The sequence below is a fragment of the Danio rerio genome, chromosome 2 (assembly GCF_052040795.2).
Source record: "Danio rerio strain M-AB ecotype USA chromosome 2, GRCz13ab, whole genome shotgun sequence".
Lineage (NCBI taxonomy): Eukaryota > Metazoa > Chordata > Actinopteri > Cypriniformes > Danionidae > Danio > Danio rerio.
This window is the reverse complement of record NC_141022.1, coordinates 18,508,418-18,532,041: the sequence shown is the minus strand read 5'-3', so window position 1 is coordinate 18,532,041 and position 23,624 is coordinate 18,508,418. Positions and strand designations below refer to the sequence as shown.

General features: G+C 35.4%; 1 protein-coding gene across 3 annotated transcripts in view; it reads right to left on the bottom strand.

The window, feature by feature from the left end:
* The window catches only part of ntng1b (netrin g1b), a 164,785-nt gene that overhangs the window by 87,186 nt on the left and 53,975 nt on the right, over window positions 1-23,624 (bottom strand). Inside the window, exons 1-5 of one of the 3 annotated variants that reach the window (XM_087240586.1) lie at window positions 22,696-22,745; window positions 21,808-21,949; window positions 18,772-18,838; window positions 17,764-17,914; window positions 12,263-12,375 (exon numbers count right to left, since the gene is read on the bottom strand). The exons of the other annotated variants lie outside the window; for them this stretch is intronic. Coding sequence (XP_087096712.1) covers window positions 12,263-12,331 — 69 coding nt within the window. The 5' untranslated portion in view covers window positions 12,332-12,375; window positions 17,764-17,914; window positions 18,772-18,838; window positions 21,808-21,949; window positions 22,696-22,745. Of the gene's footprint in view, window positions 1-12,262; window positions 12,376-17,763; window positions 17,915-18,771; window positions 18,839-21,807; window positions 21,950-22,695; window positions 22,746-23,624 lie in introns of those variants that run through there. 3 annotated transcript variants of the gene reach the window in all.

Below are 23,624 nucleotides of genomic sequence, written 5' to 3'. Positions count from 1 at the left end.
GAAGGGTTGGGATCAAAACAGTTTTTCTTCTTCAAGTTTTAGCTTTTATTCTGCAAGATATGTTTAGCTGAACAAAGTGACAGGAAACAAGTGGAAATCAGCAGATATGTTTATAATATTTCTGAAGGATCATGGCACTAAAGACTGAAGTATTGATCAGTAGGTAGTGCTATCGCTTCACAGCGAGATGGTCGCTGGTTCGAGGCTCGGCTGGGTCAGTTGGCGTTTTTGTGTGGAGTTTGCAGTCCAAAGACATGCAGTACATGTGAATTGGATAGGCTAAATTGACCGTAGTGTATGAGTGTGGATAAGTGTGTGTGGATGTTTCCCAGAGATGGGTTATGGCTGGAAGGGCGTCTGCTGCGTAAAAACGTGCTGGATAAGTTGGCGGTTCATTCCGCTGTAGCAACCCCGGATTGATAAAGGGACTAAGCTAAAAAGAAAATAAATGAATGAATAAAAATATATAACAATCGAGCAAAATTATTTCAAATTATAGCATTTTCATATTAAATAATTTAATAAATATTTTATCTAAATATAAATTATAACAACATATAATTAGAACTATATGAGACCTAATATAATCCAAATTCTAAGTATGTATGATGTAATAATTATATTTTATATACTTAAATGTTTTCCCAGGGATAGGTTACAGCTGGAAGGGCATCCGCTGCGAAAAAAACGTGCTGGATAAGTTGGCGGTTCATTCCGCTGTGGCGACCCTGGATTAATAAAGGGACTAAGCCGAAAAGAAAATGAAGGAATGAATATTTCAATGTATTGACTATAGAAGATATATAAAAATAATGTATAATAACAAAATATTCATACTTCATACACTTTTTTTATTTAATAATAAATTTGTATATTAAGTTACTATATTCCTTTTTATATTCTGTTGTATATTACTTATCACGTTATTGCGTTTGTTTGTTTGAGAAGCTCATTAAAACTAAAATACATAAATAAAACGTGGACCACAAATGTTGGGTAACAAAACAAGTTACTAAATTAAGGAAAATATTGGCTCTTTGTTTAATGATGCTACATCATATTGAGCCGGTGCAGTAAAATAAAATGAAATAAAAAGTCCACCACAGCAACATAGTTGATGGACATGAAGGTTGCGAAACTGGCAGGCCAGGGCTCTTTCGATGTGGTCTGAGACACCGTATGTGGATGAAGAGCATAAATTCATTGGCCAGTGACAGCAGGTCCTGATGAATAGGTCCAAGCTGGCCCACAAATCAGCTGATGTGACAAATGTTTGCGAATCGCACCCCAGATCACAGACCGAAGCCTCTAAATTTGCCATCACTATACAGAGAATCACTGGCTGCAACCTCGACCGAGTTTTTAAAGAACAAACTGTTTCCTGGGATAAAACGCACTGAAGCCAATGGATGCAGTTTTTACCCATCAAGCTATTTTGTTTTTAAGACGTCTATAGACATCTGAAGATAGACATCTCAGCTTAAACAAGGCTAGATTTGGGCTGTCAGGGAAAATCTAACAATCTTCTAACAATTGTCCAAAAATAAGACTAGTCAACCAATATACAGATTGGACAGATTTCACATGTGAATTCATGTCTATTTAATGACTAGTTTATTTTTGAACTGTTGTTGAAAAACGCACTGACAGCCTATTCATTTTTTGAAGTCTTTAAAATCCAGGCAAGTTTAGCAAAATATTAATGTCTCTATTTATCTCAGTAACTGGGGACAGCACAAGGCAGTGCAATATTAGGATGGCCAAAACATCACTCTCAGAATTTTGACACTTCACCTCCACCTTTATTGACTTCTTTATACACTTTGGCTTCAGTCTTTCTACAGTTTGACAGCAAATATTAAGGGCTCTATTTTAATAATTTGGGCACAAAGTTTAAAGCATATGATTTAAAATCATTAAGGATGTGTCAAAAATACAGTTTGCACCCTGGTGCAAGGTCTAACAGGGTTAAGCTTAATCTCTTAATGAGGTATAGGTGTGTTATAAGCATAACATGCATTAAACCAACCAGAGTCTCATCTCCCATTCCCTTTAAGAATCAGTTGCATCATGCCATGGCGCATTTGATATTTAAATGAATTTGTAGGTGGAAAAACTGAATGCTTTACTAGCGATAAAACAGTTAAAGACCATCTGCATGAGGATAACGAATTAACCTTCTCCATTCGGCCTCTTTACTTTACTTTTACTATTTACTCCTTTTGTGGAGTAGGGAAACGGTGGAAATTCACTCCAGTGAAGACATCCATTAGCCTACATATTCAATATTGTTTGTTAAGCGCAAAGATTTGTTTTAAAACTATTTCCAAATTCAGTTCTAATTTTCAGCAATTTTTAAAAAAAAAAAGAACAATAATAACGAAGTGTGCTAAAAAATCTGAATTATATCCAAACACACGTCCTATTCTTATGCCCCATATGGGGATGAATACATCTCTAAAACCGACTGATGGACAAATCTAAACTTGTTTTCATTTAAACCAATATAAATATGCATATAATAAATATTACTGCTAATGATAATAACATTATAAAAATGCAAATTGTCATAAATTATCTGAAAAAAGCCCCCGAGGTGAAGAAAGCAGTGTTGCCAGGGAAGGGGCTGGGGATGGGGGACGGACCATTGCAAAACCGCCCAAATTTTCACAAAACGCATGGAGGCAGTGGTTTTTATATTTATGTAGAAAATTATGATTTTTGTAACATTTTAATCCTTTAATTTTGTTTCTTATGTAAAGATACTTGTGTGTTGCTGTACATCCAGTGTATATTAAGCAATGTGTACATGTTTGGCCTGCATACTGTGGTGCATAACTAATGTACTCTGCGCTGGACTTTAGACCAGGTTTCAGCTGATCAATGGCACAGTCTGTTTCAGATGCTTAAAATAGCAACACGCCAACAATGCGCCTAAACACACCTCCTTCTTAGACCAGCACAATCTTAATCCCACAAAGTGGTGCAAATGAATTTGCTAATAAAACAAAGTGGTGCAAAACTTGAAAATTAGGGTTGTGCTGGTCAGAAAATAGCAACGAATAGCATCATACACATCATGCTCCTTATTGGGCCGGGTACGATAAGGCCCAATGTTTCCCATTGGACCCAAATAATCTCACGTTTATCATTAAAGTGTACTTTTGGACCAGTTCTCTGTCCACACAACATGCGCGTCAGCAAATGTTAGTCTAGTATTTGTATTTTTCTCTGCTTAATCTCTGCCTAATTCTTAATCTGTTCTGTGCCGAAGTGCTGATGAATTCCAGCTGTAGTGTTGAACCAATTGGCCATTGAAATTCTCCATCTTATGCTGTCCTCTTGTGTATTTGTCTTTCGAGCATGACCTGACTTCTTTTGGTCAACGCCATTAGTTAAGCCCCATTCACACTACATGATTTTTATTGTCAGTTATGACTGTCACTTTGTCAGATTATACAATTTTGTCTAGATAAAATCTTGATATGTCACTTGTAAAAATTAGTATTACACAGACTACTCGTTGCTTCGAGATCAATCATTGTGTGATGTATATGACGCCCATTTTGTCATTAAAAAAAACACCAACAGTACAAAAGCCTATGTAACTATCAAGTGTTTCTAACAGATGGCAGTTTTCCCAATGTGTGTGTGTGTGTGTGTGTTTGTGTTTAACTAAAACAGTAGATGCGTTGATGAATTCTAAACTAATAAGAGACGCTTTTGGAGCTGAATAAGTTGTTTCCCAGCAACGGCTGTAAACAAAGCAGCTCACAAACAATAATGGTACTTAAAATTAAAATGACAATGACACTTTCAGTAGAAATTTAAATAATAAATGCATACTAAATCCACGCGTGAACTACTAACTGTTCACTAAATGAGATGTCCACTACACAGTATACTGTACACTCACCGGCCACTTTATTAAGTGCACCTGACCAATTGCTTGTTAACGCAAATTTCTAATCAGCCAATCACATGGCAGCAACTCAACATATTTAGGCATATAGACATGGTCAAGACTTACCAAAATTGGACAATAGAAGTTTGGAAAAATGTTGCCTGGTCTAATGAGTCTTGATTTTTGTTAAATGGTACGGTCAGAATTTGGTGTCAACAACATCAAAGCATGGATCCATCCTGCCTTGTATCAATGCTTCAGGCTGCTGGTTGTGGTGTAATAGTATGGGAGATATTTTCTAGGCACACTTTGGGCCTTTAGTACCAATTGAGCAACAGCTTACCTGAGAATTGTTGCTGACCATGTCTATGTCTTTATGTGTACCCATCTCCTGATGGCTACTTTTAGCAGGATAACGCACCATATCATAAAGCATGAATCCTCTCAGACTGGTTTCTTTTGAGTTCTATGTGCTCGAATGGTCTCCATAGTCACTAGAACTCAATCCAATAAAGCACCTTTAGGATGTGGTGGAACGGGATGTGCAAATGCGTGATGCTATCATGTCAATATGGATCAAAATCTCTGAGGAATATTTCCAGTACCTTGTAGAATCCTAAAGGTTTAAGGCAGTTCTAAAAACAAAAGGTGATCCAATCCGCTACTAATAAGGTGTATAAAGTGGCTAGTGACTGTATGTTTAGTTAGCAAAGTGAATGACCTTGACCGATTGAAAACGTTCTGTAATTTTAAAAAATGTAGCGCAGTGCATGATTTCATCCTTTGGGAACCGATTGGCTTGTAGGAAGGTGGGTGTTGCTTACAAAATGGAGGAAGATTGATGAATAGACAAAAGTAAGGCAGAAATAAAACATACCCTGACAGCCCTATCATAGAGGCATTCCATGTGACAAGAAGTGAAGAAAAGGAAGTGGCAACAAAAGTTATGGTATTTGATAAAATATTATGAAGGCAAATTAAATTTTTACAAAATAATGAAGAGCACAGATATATATTTTATAACAAGAACTATACAGATTTTCAAATAAGATCTGATTTCATGTCAAATTAAAAGAAAAATGGAGCAGTTTGTGTATCTACAGCAAGTATGATTTAACTACATCATACTAACCAGCCAAATATTGACCATAGTTATGAACTTAAAGTGTCAAACCATTTCCCCAGGTCACCACACTATTCCAAACTAATGATTTATTCTTTATCTGACCTTTTCTCTCCATAATATAGGAAGGATACTGTCTGTTTCATGACAAAGAGACTCGTTCCAATTACCACAAGGGTCTTCACAAGCAACTATATAAGATTAAGTCCCCGATCTGCCCTCAAGGACCAAAATTGCTAAGCCTTATATTGACAAAGGGTTATAGGTGAGACCAGAATCACAAGGATACATCACTTCCAGCCTCAGACAGACCTAAAGCAAGCTGTGAAGGTATGGGAGTCTTAGCTATGTCTATGCTGATTTTGAGCCATGCCTGCTGGAGGGGTCTGATAATGGAGAGGGCCGAGAGCAGGGACAGTGAGAGATTGTAGGTGCCGGCGCTTTGACAGAAACTCAATAGCACTTTAATGGTCCATAGTCATGGAGGTGCTTTACTGCAGTGCGAGACGAAGCCCACTGACCACAGGAGAAATGAGGCAAAGCGATGGCCAGACCTGCACACGCTGCAGAATAAGATCTGTGGCACAGGTCTGACAGATCGCCAATATACGATATGTGGAAATCACTTCATTGGCCGTCAAATGAAAACATTATCATAAGATCCTGGGCCAGTATGTCCCCACAGGAGTTTAGGGTGTTAAATATCTGTGGCATCGGGTCACACTGGAAATATGACACGGGTGCAGAAAAGAAAATATGGATTTTGTTTGTGGGCATTGAGATTTTTGTCTTTTGTAATAGTTTAATAATCAGCACAATAAATCTAACTGATACAAAGACAAAAATGTAGAAAAAGTAATAATATTAAAAAAAAGTACATAGAAACCGTTTTCAACACTGATAAATATTATAATACTGAAAATGTAACTTTGCCTTCACACACACACACACACACACACACACACACGCATACCCACCTAACAAACCAATGAGGACACATGACTCAACACCCTACCTTTGGGGACTACCCTTTCTGAAGGGTCTAGAGACAAAAGAAAGACATGACTGCACTACTAAAAATGTGCTTATTATGAATATCAGTTGATATTTGCAAAAAAATACTTCTATAAAGACCTGACAAATTACCTTCAAAATGAGGACAGTATTTTATAACTCACCTTTGGGGACATGTACACAAACTCCGGTATAGTCACACTTTGAGGACCGCAGTTATACACAAACTCAGGTTAAAGTATACTTTCAGGACTCGGTTATCTGAATATTTCTAATATAATATTATTAATAATTATAATAATGTTAGTGCAGAGAGACATATGATAAAGTAAATAAGATCACTGAAAATAGACAATTACATTTTTTCCTTCACAAATAACTCAATCTGGTGTCAGAAGGTCATTTGGTGTCAAGTATTGTTCATGAAATGACATATTTCTCTCATAAATAGTATGTGACAGACAGCATGTTAGCAGAATAATACATACAAACTAATTTTAAAAAACAGTAAGGGACAAGTAAATGGATGACCTTACAGTGAGTTTATGAAGCTCAATGGACACATTAATATCCAATGATATGAGAAGTGATGAAACTCTACTGATAAGTCACATGATGGTTAATATAGTACACCTCAAATCCATTCACACTAAAACCCATACTGTATAAAACAAGGGTTGTGAAGTTCAAATCCATATACACTAACTACTTACATGCGCCATAAGACACGTTTCTCAGTGAAAACAATTACTGTGAAAGTCTTTATACAAATGATCAGTTGAAAGAGGAGTGTCTATAATTAATTTAGTTTAGACTACAGTGGAAATACACACATTTGAGGACTCTGTTGATACACACACACACACTGCTTTAGCTACACTTTGGGGACTCAGTTGATACACACATACCTTTGGGGACTCAGTTGATACACACACACCTTTGGGGACCTTGGTGATACACACACACTGCTTTAGCTACACTTTGAGGACTCTGGTGATACACACATACCTTTGGGGACTCTGTTGATACACACACACCTTTGGGGACCTTGGTGATACACACACTGCTTTAGCTACACTTTGAGGACTCTGGTGATACACACATACATTTGGGGACCTTGGTGATACACACACACTGCTTTAGCTACACTTTGAGGACTCTGGTGATACACACATACATTTGGGGACCTTGGTGATACACACACTGCTTTAGCTACACTTTGAGGACTCTGGTGATACACACATACATTTGGGGACCTTGGTGATACACACACACTGCTTTAGCTACACTTTGAGGACTCTGGTGATACACACATACCTTTGGGGACTCTGTTGATACACACACACCTTTGGGGACCTTGGTGATACACACACTGCTTTAGCTACACTTTGGGGACTCTGTTGATACACACACACCTTTGGGGACCTTGGTGATACACACACTGCTTTAGCTACACTTTGAGGACTCTGGTGATACACACACACACACCTTTGGGGACACTGGTGATACACACACACTGCTTTAGCTACACTTCGAGGACTCGGGTAATACACACACACACCTTTGGGGACACTGGTGATACACACACACTGCTTTAGCTACACTTTGAGGACTCGGGTAATACACACACACACCTTTGGGGACACTGGTGATACACACACACTGCTTTAGCTACACTTTGAGGACTCTGGTGATACACACACACACACCTTTGGGGACACTGGTGACATACACACACACCTTTGGGGACACTGGTGATACACACAAACTGCTTTAGCTACACTTTGAGGACTCTGGTGATACACACACACACCTTTGGGGACACCTACAATGATAAACACATAAGAAACAAAGATGCATTAATGTCCTGTTTAGATGAGAGAAGGACCCCCGCGGATGACTATTTCTCTGTGATAGAGTTTTATTTGTCCATGTTTTGTTCAGTTGAGTGCGGCAGGTCTGATCATAGTCACATAAGTGATAATCAACAAGGTTACATTTGTATTTGCTAAAATCTAACACAATGTTGTGCTTGGAATAATCCTGTTTATTGTTTTCTGAGTTTCATTTTAACACAGTGTTGCCGACTTGTTGCAGCAATGGCTCTAATTGTATTAGATTTTTGACTAGACCTACAGACAAAACTATTGACTGAGCTCAGTAAAATGTTCTTTGATTATTTATTGATAATCTGTTTAATAACTAAAGCCAAAACAAATGGTAAAATAGTAGTTGTAAATTTATGTAATATGGTTTAAACAATTAAATAAAACATTTTAAATATATAAATATAATATATTTAAAAATAAATAGGTCATGTTTTGAATAACACCCATGTCCATGTTTATCATTCCATCGAATTAAACACAAATAAAACAAACATATTTATTTCAGGGTATATACAGAACTTCTTAAGTTGAATTTAATACCTTTTACTACCTTTTTTAATGCCTTCAAAAAAAATGTAATACCAGCACGACTTAGAGCTGCAACTGTAGTGGCGTAAATTAAATCTTTCTAAATGCAATAACATATTGCAGATAACATATACATTTAAGTAAAGCAGAGGGATTAATCTAGATGTCACAATGGGCCTTTGTTCATAGTTTTTAATCAATGTTATGCATGTCATTAATATCAATAGCCGCTCTTCTAAGAACAGTTCAGTACGGTTATGGTTGTTTCTCCACTGAGCCTGGATCAGTGCGGCACAATTACACACCGTTCTCAGCACGTTAGACAATCGTGCTGAATCAATGATGACAATAATACTAACAAAGAATTACATTTGTCATTATCATGCTGCCTTGAATGTGGGTTATCTGCTATATAAAGTCCAACTGTTACTTCATGAAGAATAAATGTATAGTTTACATTAAACAAAAATATGTTTTTTTATATGCGAGTTAATTTAATAAATAATATTTCTACTACAAAACAAACAAAAGATTATAATAAATCATTCAATTCAAGGCTAAAAGCTGCAAACAGTCATCAGTAATTAAATAGAAAAAGAATATACATCTCAAAAAAAAAGTCTCACTTCTGCCACTCTTTGCAAGTATTGATTTTGGTTTGTGTCATTGTAAATGCTCACACTAGTTGTGAGCTGATTTACATTTTTCTGTGTTTGTGGAATAAAGCAGGCGAGTCAGCCGACCCAATAAATGAGCAGGCAGAGCAGGATTCTCGCGATGACCAACAGCGCAATGCGGTTCTTTGTTATGAGCTGCAGTTTCAGTGTAAACTTAGAAGGCCTGCTTCTTTGGCGATGATGTGTACAGTATTAGATTTTACATGTAGCGGACATTTGTGCTGAACACGCATTGAATGCAACGCATCCAGATTCGGCCACCTTCTCCGAAAACACTCGATCTCGGTTGGTGGATCAACATTCACCACATGATAGTGGTCATCTGTGCCATTATTTGTAACTTTAGGTGGGATTTGCAAACCTGTGTACTTTTCACTCTTCAGGCGTTTTGCAATTCCTGCAGTCACAAAAGCTCCCTGTCATCTGACAGCGGAAAGCCTTAAGTGATTGACAGCTAATATGAACCATTTTAATGGCCGGGAAAAGCGATTCAGCACATCTTTAGAAAAAATCTAAGCAGGTCGCACTACAACCATTATATGCAGTCGCACACATGCTCCCAAATATATTATGAGGTTGCATAGCTTAGTTTTTGGGCGCATATGCAACCAGAATAGTCACAATTTCGAGCCCTGGTGTGTTGACGTTGCGGCTTTGTTGCCAAGTTACCATACCACCTCACGATATCGCTCCGGTCCTACTCTCAACATTTAAATAAATCCACGCAAATTTTAGAATAAAGGCCTGTACTCAACACAAACTGAAAATGTATCTAAAAATCTACAAATTTATCTTGAGCTCGAAAATGTAATACCTCGTCAGATGACATTAACTACTTTTTAATACTTTTTAATGCCCTTAATTTTGACTAATTTCATTTACTACCTTTCACAACCCCTGCGGACACCCTGTATATTCTGGGTATTTGACAAATCAGTAAATATATGCACTAAAAACAAATTTAAAAAGTCCATAGGCTTCCTTTACCCGTAGGCAAAACTAAAATAGGCTATTAGTAACAAATATAAATAAAAGATAAAAAACGTTTTGTGAAAGCAAGAGATAATCTTGTGAGAGTGCTGTTATAAAAGGAGTCTCAGGTGACCAACAATTGTGCATTACTGCAACACCATTTATTCCAGAACATCTGAGCCACTTTCAGTTCTAAAGTTTTCATTTTTGGTTTTATTTTATTTTTTTAAATCTATTTAAAGCTGCAGTAGGTGATCATCTTCAGAATCATGTGTTGTTGTGCTGGTCGAAAGTCTCTTCACAGTCCAAAAGTAAAGATTAAAGAAAATGATCTAAATGTGTTTATATGTATTTTTATATTCTGGGTAAGGCATAAAACTAAAACATGTTCATCCAATTAAATATTGTCGGGCTGACAATTCTCATAATTCTTATAAGTAGTTCAAACTGTCAGCAAATGTAGATTTGAACCACTGGGCATCTCTTCATGCAGATTCACCATTTGCGTGTGGATGCGTGCATGTGCGCCGAGCGTTTATGTGCAGACGAGCAGTCACAGTTGCGAATCAAATGCTGAATAAAAACCAGTTAAACTCCTGAATCTATATTGGAGTGAGTTTTGCACGCTGGAAGAAGAATAATACCATGACTGCAGTATTTCTGTTAGGCTGGTCATGTTCTGTGTTAAACTCTTTTAGTCACACAGAGCTGATGTAGATTGTGTTGTTATAAATGGGTTATTTGCACAGAAGTGTTGTTCAGCCACTGAAATCTCCCCGTGAAAGATTGATGCGACTATTTTCAGCTTCATAAGGTCCTTTTACAGCGTTGATAAAGTAGATTTATATTTAGTTTAACAACAAAACATCAGTAAATAGAGCTATTCGGCCTAGCCTACTTTACTGAGCTGAAGATGCTTTTGTATTTATATTGGGTCATTTCTGAACAATGACAGCCTGTGATGCGCTCTTTATATTGTTCACCACTACTCTGAATATTCATGTGAAATAGCATGCAAATATGGTTTAGTAATAAGTGTAATTCCTGCACACCACCAGCCAAACACTAGCTACATTTATAAATGGTGAATGACATGATCTAGTGGGTTGTCCACTGCCATCTTTACGATGAGCATTCGTGTTTTAGGAGGCGTAGCTTTGGATGGCAGGGAAGGGACTGTGTTTCAAAGATATTATGCCAACCGGTTAGTATTTTGGCAGATCACCTACTGCACCTATAACTTGTTTGTTAATTAAATCCTGTTTTGTTATTTAGCCTATTATTTTTAAGTAACAGTGAAGTTGCATATTAACTTGATATGCAAAGAATGGGAAATAAATTCTTTTTGACATGCTGATTTTGGTAAAAATTGTGAATATAGGTAATACTCGCCTTGCAATTTTAAAATCATTGTATTTTTTTTCCTTTGAGCAGGCAATTTTCAATTTAAATGATTGCTGCTGCAGTCTAAAAGTGTCGGTTAGGCAATGCTGACGGACACAGCTAAAGCTGGACAAATTACAGTTAATTGATTATTAATTCTGATAAGAATAACATCAACAACAAGATAATATTAATAATAAGTCTTTTATTTAAAAATGAATTTAACACATGTAATAGGTCTACATAAATGTGAAACGAACCAAACATCATCTTTAAAATAGTCAGGCCTCAGCTCTCTGTAATATCTCTCCCTATCATCGATACACAACACTAGTGTCAATCGGCACAACCCTATCTTGTAGTAAACATAACTCCAAACTGCAATATGGTCATTTAAATGTCGTTCACGCATCGACGTTCAGGGGTTCGAATCGAGATCGCCATCTTTTTACGATTAACTATGCAGTCCAACTATCACTTGCCAGTAATTAACCAATCTTTTATAGTAAAATCTGTATGTGTACTATTGGTCATACTGTATGAATTAACTCCAGAATATCTGGCATGTGAAAATACATAATTGAGCTATCCTTTCATCTTTAAATAAATTGCTTTAAGACACAATTGTATGATGTTATATAGTTAGAACAAGATTACATTTTAAATAAACCTGCCAAAGGGTCTGTCTTACCTTGTTCTGGTTACTCTGCCCTGTTCACTTAGCAGCAAATATCACTAGATAGGCTACCTGGTGCCTGAATGAAAGGGTTACCGTCTTATTCCCTGATCTTCTTGCTTTGTCTGACTGTTGTGGCTCAGTTTGTTTGTGAGGATCACTCATCTTCACGTTGTCCAAAGCAGGTGAGGAGACAGAACATTATGGGACTGGATGTCAGAAAAAAAACAGAGAATATCGAAATCAGAAATATTTGTCAAGACAGAACAAGTATATTCTTCTTTTTCTATATTCAGGGTTTCTGCAGATATCATAATGTCAAATTTAAGACTTATTAAGACCTTTTTAAGACCATTAAGTATTAAATTTAGGACCTATATCGCAATATCAAAAACACGCATACACATAAAGAGATCAGAAGAAGAAGAAACCGACAGTAAAATCTGACAAATAAACAGAGAAGTAAAAAGCTTCTGGAACTAGGTCATATCATTAATATCATTCAGGATAATCGTTTTTAATTATTTAATAATTAATTATAAAGATTTTTATAACCATTCAAGATTTTTTAAATACATTTTTTATCTAAATGATGCATCACATGCTTTTCTTCATATCTCAGACAGTTCTACCCATTAAAGTTAAATATTAATGGCAACAGATTTTGGGTTGCTCTACAATTATATTTTTTATTAAGGCAGAAATAAAAACAGAAAACAAGTACACTCACTAAAAATATTGAGGTTTTTTATTTTTTATTTTGCCCACTCAACAATTCACACATGACTTTCTGGCTAGTTTAGTTATTACCAATAAAGCCTAGAAATTGGGCATCAATATACTGTAAACTGATACATATATTCATACATTCCTTTCCAGTTGAAGTCAGAATTATTAGCCCCCCTGTTTATTTTTCCCCAATTCCCGTTTAATGGAGAGCAGATTTTTTTTTCAACACATTTCAAACATAATAGTTTTAATAACTCATCTCTAATAACAGATTTATTTTCTGTTTGCCATGATGACAGTAAATAATATTTGACTAGATAGTTTTGAAGACACTTCTATACAGCTTAAAGTGACATTTAAAATCCTAATTAGGTTAATTAGGTGAACTTGGCAGGTTAGGGTAATTAGGCAAAATTTTGTTACTTAATTTTAGTTTGTAACTTGTAAATTGTTTTAAATTCGAAATTGTAATATAGGTCTATACATTAGTGTAAAACCTATGCATGATGGAAAAACATTCTGTAATATTAAAACCAACTGGGTCTACACTTTTGCATGGACTCTTTTTTTAAACAAACTTATCCTTTAGGTTTTTCCAAACTTTTACAAAAACTGTCGTCCTTTCCCACTGCTGTTGCAATTTCTAGCCAAAAAGTATTGGTCATCTGGTTCTACTTCTCCCTATGATCACGCATGGACTGATCATAAAGAAGATGTGTGTATAGGGCTGGATGATATGACAAATATCACGATATACTTCTTAATTTCGGTCGATATGATATAATTCCGATATCGATATGGACAATATTAAAAAGACATAAAAAAACTGCCAAGAACGCACACAATAGATGTCTGTACCTACAAATGTCTGCAAACTGAATTTGCAAAGTCTATAATACCTCCAGGCTCTTATAACTTTTCTTTTAATAAAAAGGTTTAAAAAAATTTTACTTGTTAACTTTTTCAAATGTTCACTCTCTTTTTTGTATTTAGCCTTTACAAACAGACATATATATATATATATATACACACACACACACAGGGCTTTACATTAACACCCGGCAACACGCCAAATTCAGGTAGATTTCAGCTTTGGCGTGTTAGACAGTCACTCCCACAAGCCACTTTGCCTGGTTGAAAATAATTTTTTTTCAATTTTGTAGTTTTCCTAAAAGCAGGGTTCGACAATATAAGGATGACCCAATATGCGTGCAAATGTGATCTTAGAATCGAGAAGTAAAATAATTGTGATCACGTGAGCAGAAGAAAGCAAGTGAATACCAAATGAGAGGATGATCATTAGCCACGACAGATTACTGTAAATATTTTTGATACATGACAATAGTTATTTTTTTTAAAAGTCAATTGCTTTTCTTTCTTTTTTAAGAAATGTTTTATTAAATAAAAAGTATAGTATACAGCTATATTTTGCTTGTTTTGACACATTAAACATTTGTGTCTAAGAAATAATTATTGTTTTGTATGGTTATAGAGATAAATTTGGTAAACCGTTAATTTTGAGCTCTAAAAAAAGTCATGCTAGTCGTGCAAACACTATGAAACCATGACTCCTTTGCTCATGCTCATTGAGCAAGCTCATACTCGACACACAAAAAGTGAAATGATTGAGAACACGTGGACATAACACAAAATTTAAATCAAGTAATTTTAGCATGTCAACGTCAAACTTATGCATATAAAATATATTTTTCCAACAACAAAATTGTGGATAGTGAAAATGCAGAGTGGCTAGTAAAGTTGGAAATCTACTAGCCACAGTGGCTGGTGATCAAAAAAGTTAATGTCAAGCCCTGTGCAAATATATATATATATATATATATATATATATATATATATATATATATATATATATATATATATATATATATATATATATATATATATATATAGCTTGTTCATTCACATCTGTATTCAGGGCACACTTCAGGGCAAACTTTCTGCGACGTAGCTAACCAACTGCTGTGCTAAGCGCTGGCAGCGTGTCTGTGATGTCACATGCGTGATGACGTACATCATGCTCTTTCTGATGGCTGAGCACTGACCGTCACTCAGTGACAAATGATGCAATCTAGGGATGTAACGGTATTGTAAATACCGTCATACCGCAATATAAATTTTTTCCGATATTAGCGTAGTCGCATGACTCGATAAAACTATAGGTCTTCTGAGAAAATTTGCTCAGGCGAATGAAGCGAACGGGAGGTAGTGGAAACTACAATTCCCATCAGCCCTGGGGTTGCCATCATTCTTTGCGGTCTGTTGTCGCTACAGATCCAGTAATGCGGAAATGAAGTGTGCTGCTAGAAGCGAGGATGAAAAAGACCTGGAAATGATCGAACATAAAGCGGGTGTTGTCGCCGCGCGCGTACTGAATAGCTGTGTTGTAGCGCGCGTACTGAATAGCGGTGTTGTCGCGCGTGTTCTGATCAGCTGTGTTGTCGCGCGCGTACTGTAAAGCGGGGAGGGGGGGTTGAGCGCGCATACTCAAGAGCGGTGTTGTCGCGCGCCTACTGAAGAGCGGCACGGAGGGTGTGTCGCGTCGCGGGGGCACTTTTGATCATTTTGGAAGGGCACTTTCTATCCAAGACTAAAAAGGGCATGTGCACTGCACAGGTTGAGCCCTATGTGTGCACGTGCCTGCAAGTTGGGGAATACGACTAATAGCAGTCATGGGGACTGCAGAAACACAGCACACTGTTCAGATTGATGCAGACATTGACTTGTACCGCAAAGAGACCTCTATCTCACTCATGGTTGTCCTCTCAAGTGGGGGAAAGACAATGCACAACGTTACCCACTGCTGTCAACCTGGGCCAAGTCATATCTCTGTCCCAGAAACCTCAGTCCTAAATGAGAGGGTTTTTTTTCTGTTGCAGGGGACATTGTAAATACCCAGAGATACCAGCTTTTACTAGATTATAGTTATAAGATAATTTTCCTTAAAACCCATCTCTATCTAAGTGAGTGAGTGAGTGATTAAATGTTGAATGTGATGAGTTTTCAACAATACTAAATTGAAACTTTATTTTTTTACATGGTTTAATATTTTTTTGTTATTAAAATTGAAGTTCCTGTTTCAAAGCTTACAGATAGATGGCTGATTTGTATGTCATTGACACTTTTGGCACTTTTTTGGAGTATTTTCATAAGTTTTGTTTTTTCCTGTAAATGATTCAATAAATACCGTACCGTGACATTCATACCGAGGTATTACCGTACCGTGAAATTCTGATACCGTTACATCCCTAATGCAATCTATAAGATCTTAAAAATATAATTATTATATATATATATATATATATATATATATATATGCAAATTTATATCGAAATACCGGAAATGAGTTTAAAACTCATATCACGTTACTGAAAACAATTCTATAGCAATATATATTGATATCGAATCATTGTCCAGCCCTAATGGGTGTATCAATAGGTGTATCAATGGGCATGCATCAAGTTTATATATGCGCAAGTTTCATACATGTTTTGAACATAGTATAGGTTTATATGCGAGTAATTTATATGCTCGTGTTGATAAGCAAAGTTTTATTTAGATCCTACACGGTGCCTCATAGCCATCTGTGTCGGGAAGGTGGATGGTGAGGCGACAGGTTGACTTAAACTTAAATGATGCCTCATCTTCTGTCATTGCTTCTGACTGTCAGTATGTTCTATCGGGTGGAACAGATTTGATGTGTTTCCGCTGTTAGTCGGCAGACTCGGCACCACTCTACCGCACATTTTGCAGAGCACCGAAACTAAACGTTTATCGAAACTTAAAAAGCTGAATCACTTCCACACCACTGCATTCGTCTTTTCTCTCTCATCAACTAATTTGTCTGCATTCTTAGTTGTGGAAGCTTGTTCATTCACATCAGTATTCAGGGCACACATTTTGTAGCATTTTGTAGCATTCTGCGACGGAGCAGCTTAACTAACTTCTGAGCGCTGGCAGTGGCAGCGTGTCTGTGATGTACGTCATCACGCAAGTGACATCACGCTCATTCTGAGCACGAAAAAGTCATTCAGTGACAAATGATACAAGGTATAAGATCTTATCTATAATAAAACAGATGTATGCAAATGTATATCGAAATACCGGAAATGGGTTTAAAAATCATCACTGTTATTGAAAAAAATCTATCGCGATATATATTGATATCGAATTATTGTCCAGCCCTATGTGTGTACAGTCATACCTGTTTGAGACAAAAACTCTTCAAAGTGTTTCATATTCAATTCAAATCAAATGCGGCACCGCACGAACTGAAAAAACATTTTGTGAGCTCTGCCAGCCAAAATCATGTCGCGGCTGGCAGACCTCCATAAACACAGTGATGACATCACATTTACCGCGCGCACTGAGTTCAATAACAGAAAGCTGATTAGCAATTGTCGGTATAGGGCATGTCGGTCTTATTTGTAGTTGTAATAATGCAAATTACAATTGGACTAGTGAAATAAAGAACTACAACACCCTGAAAACCTAGCAACAACAACAAAAAAAGAATTTAAATGAGTTTTAGATGTAGCGTTACATGGACATCGCAAAAATAAGACCTGTGCAAAAATATTTTAGACTTAGAACAGTGAATTTAGGACTTTTGAAGGCCTTAAATTTCGATTTTTTAATTTTAGAATTTTTAAGACCCCGCGGAAACCCTGTATATTCCTTCTGACCAGACTTTCTACTTATACATGTCAGTCAGTATTGCTATTTTGACTGTCAATATTACAGAATAAAGCATCCGTATAATTATGGTTGAATTTTATGTTTCATAATATAGACAATTGGTAAGTGAACCTACTGATTTCTGTAGACTCATACTACTGACCCCTACTCACCATAACCAGAATCTCCATAATTGTAGGTTATATCTTCTCCTGGAAGTAAGTTGCACACAGCAAAGATATGATTTTCATTTTGCAGTTAGGAGCTTTGTGGTCATCATTTACAAGTCTCCCTAAAGACCCATCTTCTTTCGATGCATCCATGCTGTAAAACATAAAACAATCACTAAGCATAAAATACAAACAATTTTTAAAGTTTATACATTTAAGATGTACTATTTTTTTTTCTGTGACCATCTTCAAAGAGGTGTTAACAATAGTATCGAGAATTAATTCTATTTTAAAACTTGCTAATTATTTCACTAAAAACTACAGATTTGATTATAAGTGTTAATTTACATTTCACTTCTCAATTCCTGTAAAATATTTTTTATGTCTGTGAGGAACATTTTTTATGAAATTGCAATCAAATATGGGAACTGATTGTAATCAGAATGATCAGAATCAGAAATACTTAAATTTTGAGACGCATAATATATTATCGGCCATATCAATATCAGCCGATAAATGCTTTTTTTTATGTTATGGTCATCAGTCTGATATCAAAATATGGCCGATATATTTAAGCTGATAGATTACAGAATTGCCTGCCTTGCACATGCGTGGGTCGAACTTGTTCAGAGTTGTGCAGTGCTTGGACATTATTGTTGGGTGATACACAATTTTCATGTCATCCACCTTTGAGATCACCTATCATGATACTATAGCATAGGCCAGGGGTCACCAATCTTATTTCTAGAGGTCCAGTGCCCTGCAGGGTTTAGCTCCAACTTGCCTAAACACACCTGCCTGGGTGTTTCAAGTATACCTAGTAAGACCTTGTTTAGCTTGTTCAGGTGTGTTTGATTTGGGTTAGAGCTAAAACCAGCAGAACACCGGCCCTCCAAGAACAAGTTTGGTGATCCCTGGCATAGGGGCACGGCAGTGTTATGTTTGCTTATTTGCTCATTTATTTAACCACATCTAAACATATTTAATAACCTTTCGGCTAATCATACTCACCACCCAAACTTGTACTCAAGAACAAAATCCCCTCTGAATAAAGCTTCAGTGGTGAAAACTCATCCTCCTAAACAAAAGACGTTCATTAGCTGCAGTTTGTTGAAAATTAATTATCATTGGTTCATAATTGCATTTTTTGAGTTTGCATTAAATTCTACAGACTTTTGTGTTTTTATTTGAACTAATTGTTCTACTTGTCCTGTATGCTTCTCAAGCTTTATGAGAAGTGTCATTCATGTCTTTTTAGGTGCACTCAAAGGGCAATCACCTGTTATGTCATGTCATTCAGCTTTTAATTGTTAGCATGATGTAGGTCTTTGAAATAATATTTATACAATATAGTTATAATGACATGTATAGATGATTAAACCAGTGTGTTTAAACTAGTTTTAAATTTGTTTGTTTTTGTAGTTTGGGCCAAAACAAATGTTTGTTGCAATTTTAATAGTTTAAGTTCATTTGATTGACTATTTAAAAATCTGTGGATATTATCAATGCATTTATTGGATAAAATAAAATTGCTACCTTTTACTGTAAAAAGTCCCCATCCCCAGAAGTGATTAAGGTTACACAGTCATATATATAAATGTGTAAAAGATGAAGCACTATGAATATATATTTAAAAGAAAATATGTCAAATAAATGATCAGATCTCTGTGTGGAGCACTGGCTGTTGTCAGACTCCTTGTGCAAACAAAAATTTCTCTGAATAATTACAATATATAGCTAAATGTATTTGAAAACATAGACATACTATGGAAAATTAATAATTTAATTCATTAGAGTCGTACTTCTGTGGGTATTTTGGTTAAAGTAACCTAAAAGTAATACAAAAGTAGTGTAATGCATTTCTGAGATATTAATATTGTCATGTAACCAATTACAAAAAAAGAAATGGCAGTAACTTTTAATATATATATACTGTAATGCATTTCATTTTGGAAGTAACTTGCCCAACTGTGTTCGCTATTGTTTGTTAGCACAAAGATTAGATATTAACGGGGATTTGGAACAAAATTGTCTATGCACAATGGGCTCTCTGCACAGCTAGAGTTTTAAAGCCAACGATAAACTTCCGGTGATAGCTTAATGTGGATATTTTCAATTTCACAAAGTTGTTTGTACATCATCAATGTTGTAATGTTATTACAATACATTTAGTTAAACAGACTAAAGCATTCATTTAGTTGTTCAAGCGTAAAATTAGATGAACGATGGTATAACCACTAGCGCCGTCAGTATAGCAAAAGGCTAGCGCAGATATTCCATTGAAAATACTGGGTAAAGTCTAAATCGAATACGTGGCCGGCTGGTATGTGCTATGCACATCCATATAGCAGCATTTTTATGACACTGTATAATAGGCGACGCGGTGGCACAGTAGGTAGTGCTGTCGCCTCACAACAAGAAGGTCGCTAGTTCAAGCCTGGGTCAGCTGGTGTTTCTGTGTGGAGTTTGCATGTTCTCCCTGCATTCGCGTGGGTTTCCTCGGGGTGCTCCGGTTTCCCCCACAGTCCAAAGACATGTGGTACAGGTGAACTGGGTAAGATAAAAATTGTCTGAAGTGTATGAGTGTGAATGAATGTGTATGGGTTTCTTAGTGATGGGTTGCAGCTGGAAGGGCATCCGCCGTGTAAAACATATGCTGGAATAGTTGGCGGTTCATTCTGCTGTGGCGACCCCAGATTAATAAAAGGACTAAGCTGAAAAGAAAATGAATGAATGAATGTATAACAATAATGAATATTTTTACAGTACTGTGACGGTTGGGTTTAAGGTTGGGGTGAAGGTAGGCTTTAAAAAATAAAATGTATTGGGTATTTTAATAAATAGCAGCATAAATAATACTCAATACAACTACTGTTTTTACGTTACTGTGACAGTTGGATTTAGGGTTGGGGTGGGGATAGACGTTAATAAAATACAACAAATGTGAAATTTAAGAAATAATATAAATAGTTTTCGTTAACTTTCGGCTGCAACCATATCTGATCTAGCAACAACCAAAATACAGGGTAAAAAAACTCATATTTTAAAGACATGGCGGGGGGAAATGGACTTTAATGCAGTGCTTCTTGTCCGATCTGAAACCCACTTCATATCATAAATATAACAGGTAGTGAAGATTACTGATTTTTAAAGAAATCAGATCTTAAACGTGACAATTTTGAAATGGAAAGATGTCATTGGAAGCCATTGGAGTGCCTGGCTGAAAATTAAAAGTCTGGTGATCTGTAAAATATTTTACAACATTACAGATACATTAAAAACTAATTTAAGTGTGTGTATGGTTTGCATTGGTTACTTTAACAATTATAATAGCAAAAATAATTAATGTAGTGCTTTGTTGTATATACACATGTTCAGAGTTAATAAATGTTTCAACCCAATTTAATTGCAAAAGTATGATAAAGTACAACAGGTAACACTTTAAAATAAAATTAATGGATTAAAGTCAACGGTGAGAAAAAAAGCCAGATTCATTACAGTTACTGTGCTAATATAGGATAAAATAATACAACTGAATATTATTAGTTATTATCCCCATTTAGTAAAACGACTAACTTTAGTAAAACGATTGTAATCAGATTACTATAATTTTAACACATACATAAGCATTAAGAAATGATCATCACCTAAGATTAACATTAAACTTTACCAATACTTTTAATTAACTAATGTTTATTATTGAAGCCTTCTTGCACAGAGTTAATGTACAGTACAACTGACCTATAAATATTTTAAATTTTAGTAACAGTTTCAGTTAATATTTCAACCTGTAGTAGGCCAGATGAACTTGAAAATATTATTGAAAAACAATTAAGTCTCTTAGAATGTTGCACTGTTAACAATACCACTGCAACACAACATGGATTTTACTAAAAAGAACTGTAAAAGTTTACATAATAAATAATTATTCAATGTATTTTGAGTTCCCATGATGTCAATATTGTACATGTTCATTATCATTCTATATTGAACCACTGCATAGAGAGATATAGACAGAGAGAGAGAGTGTTTGTGAGTATAACTTACCTTTGTAATTGTTGATGAATTGCACTTGCAGGTTTGTCACTTTTACAACAAATGTAATGTTCTGCATCCTCTTGAGGTATTTTACGCTTTCTGTTTTTTCTTACTCCCAGCATGAAGACAAAGGGCATGTTTCCTATAAAGACTTTACGAAAAAATAAATATAATAAATTATATTATGCTAATAAATAACATAATAATAATAGCATAATACATTTTATATATTGTCTATTGTTCTGCTGAACCCAAATGATTTCACATAGATCTAGTAATGTACTTCTATCTAAAAATTTAAATCAGAAATTAAATCATAATGTAATTAAAAACAGAATAGGTAGGATGTAAATCACATCCAAGATTAATTTTCCTATATTCGTTAAACAAAGCTATAAATACATTGTTATTTAGACTGAAAACAGGGCTAGACCCACATGAACCATTTTCATGTTTTTGTAACTTTACACACCTCAAAATTATATATACTTTGATATAATAAAGACGTTATATATATATATATATATATATATATATATATATATATATATATATATATATATATATATATATATATATATATATAATGTGCTGTGCGTTTGGGCAAGCTAATTAACATCATTAAAAGGCTTATTTACTTAAAGTAATTTAAAATAATCACCATATTAAACAAAAAATAAAGATTTTATTTTTGGGGCAACCACACAAGCACACGCAAACACTATTTTGATCAACAGAAATGTAGTGTGTTAAACAGTATACAGCTAACATTGCTATTAAATACATTTCAACAAATATAATCGACAAAGGAATATAAGCACTAAACATACATCTTACAAAGGCAATGTTTTGTCGTGTAAGCAGTAATTATGCATTTAAATACATAAATTGATTTACCTGCTCTCCCTGGAGAGATGAGTTCGCGGGAAAAGGCGTCTCCAATTGATTGCGTCATTAGCACGTGTTTGCAAATGCCGCGCGTTCATGAGTTGAATGAGGCGCTGTGAGGGATGTGTGCTTAACACACACACACATACACACGAACAGAGGGGTGGGGGAGGGAAACTGCAGCAGGTTCAACTTGGAGTTTGCAAAATGTATGCATCCACGTGTTGAAGTGTTCACATATTTGTTTTATATTGAACATGCTCTTTTCATTTGACTTTTTTTTTTTTTAGAAAACCTGATTTTCTTTGATTATGGTGCACTTTAATTTAATCTCCAAATAAGTAAATAAATAAATATATATATAATAAAAAATAATTATAAAATAAAAATATATATATATTTTTAAAGTAAAAAAAAGTGAGGGGAAACCTGATAGGTGTTGTAGACTAGAATTACGTTAACAAACTAATTTTATATTGTCGTCGTCATCATAGTCATAGTCTCTACCCCAGGGCAGCTCTCACGAGGCGTCTGTGAGTTGACAGTGGGGGATGGGTGCTCAAGACACACACACACACATACACACGAACACAGGGGTGGGGGAGGGGAGCTGCAGCAGGTAACACACTTCAACTTGGAGTTTGCTAAATGTATGCATCCACGTGTTCAAGTTTTCACATATTTGTTTCACATTAAACATGCTCTTTTCATTTGACTTTTTTTTTTTAGAAAATCCGATTTATTTGATGGTGCACTTTAATCTCCAAACAAATAAATAAATTATATATATATATAATTTATTAATTAATAAAAACAATTGATATAAAAACAGAGATTTTTAGCGTTTTAACACAATCTTAAGGCATGTTTTCAACATGCTTCCTGATCCATCAAACATGTTTTTATTACTATATATATATATATATATTTATTTATTT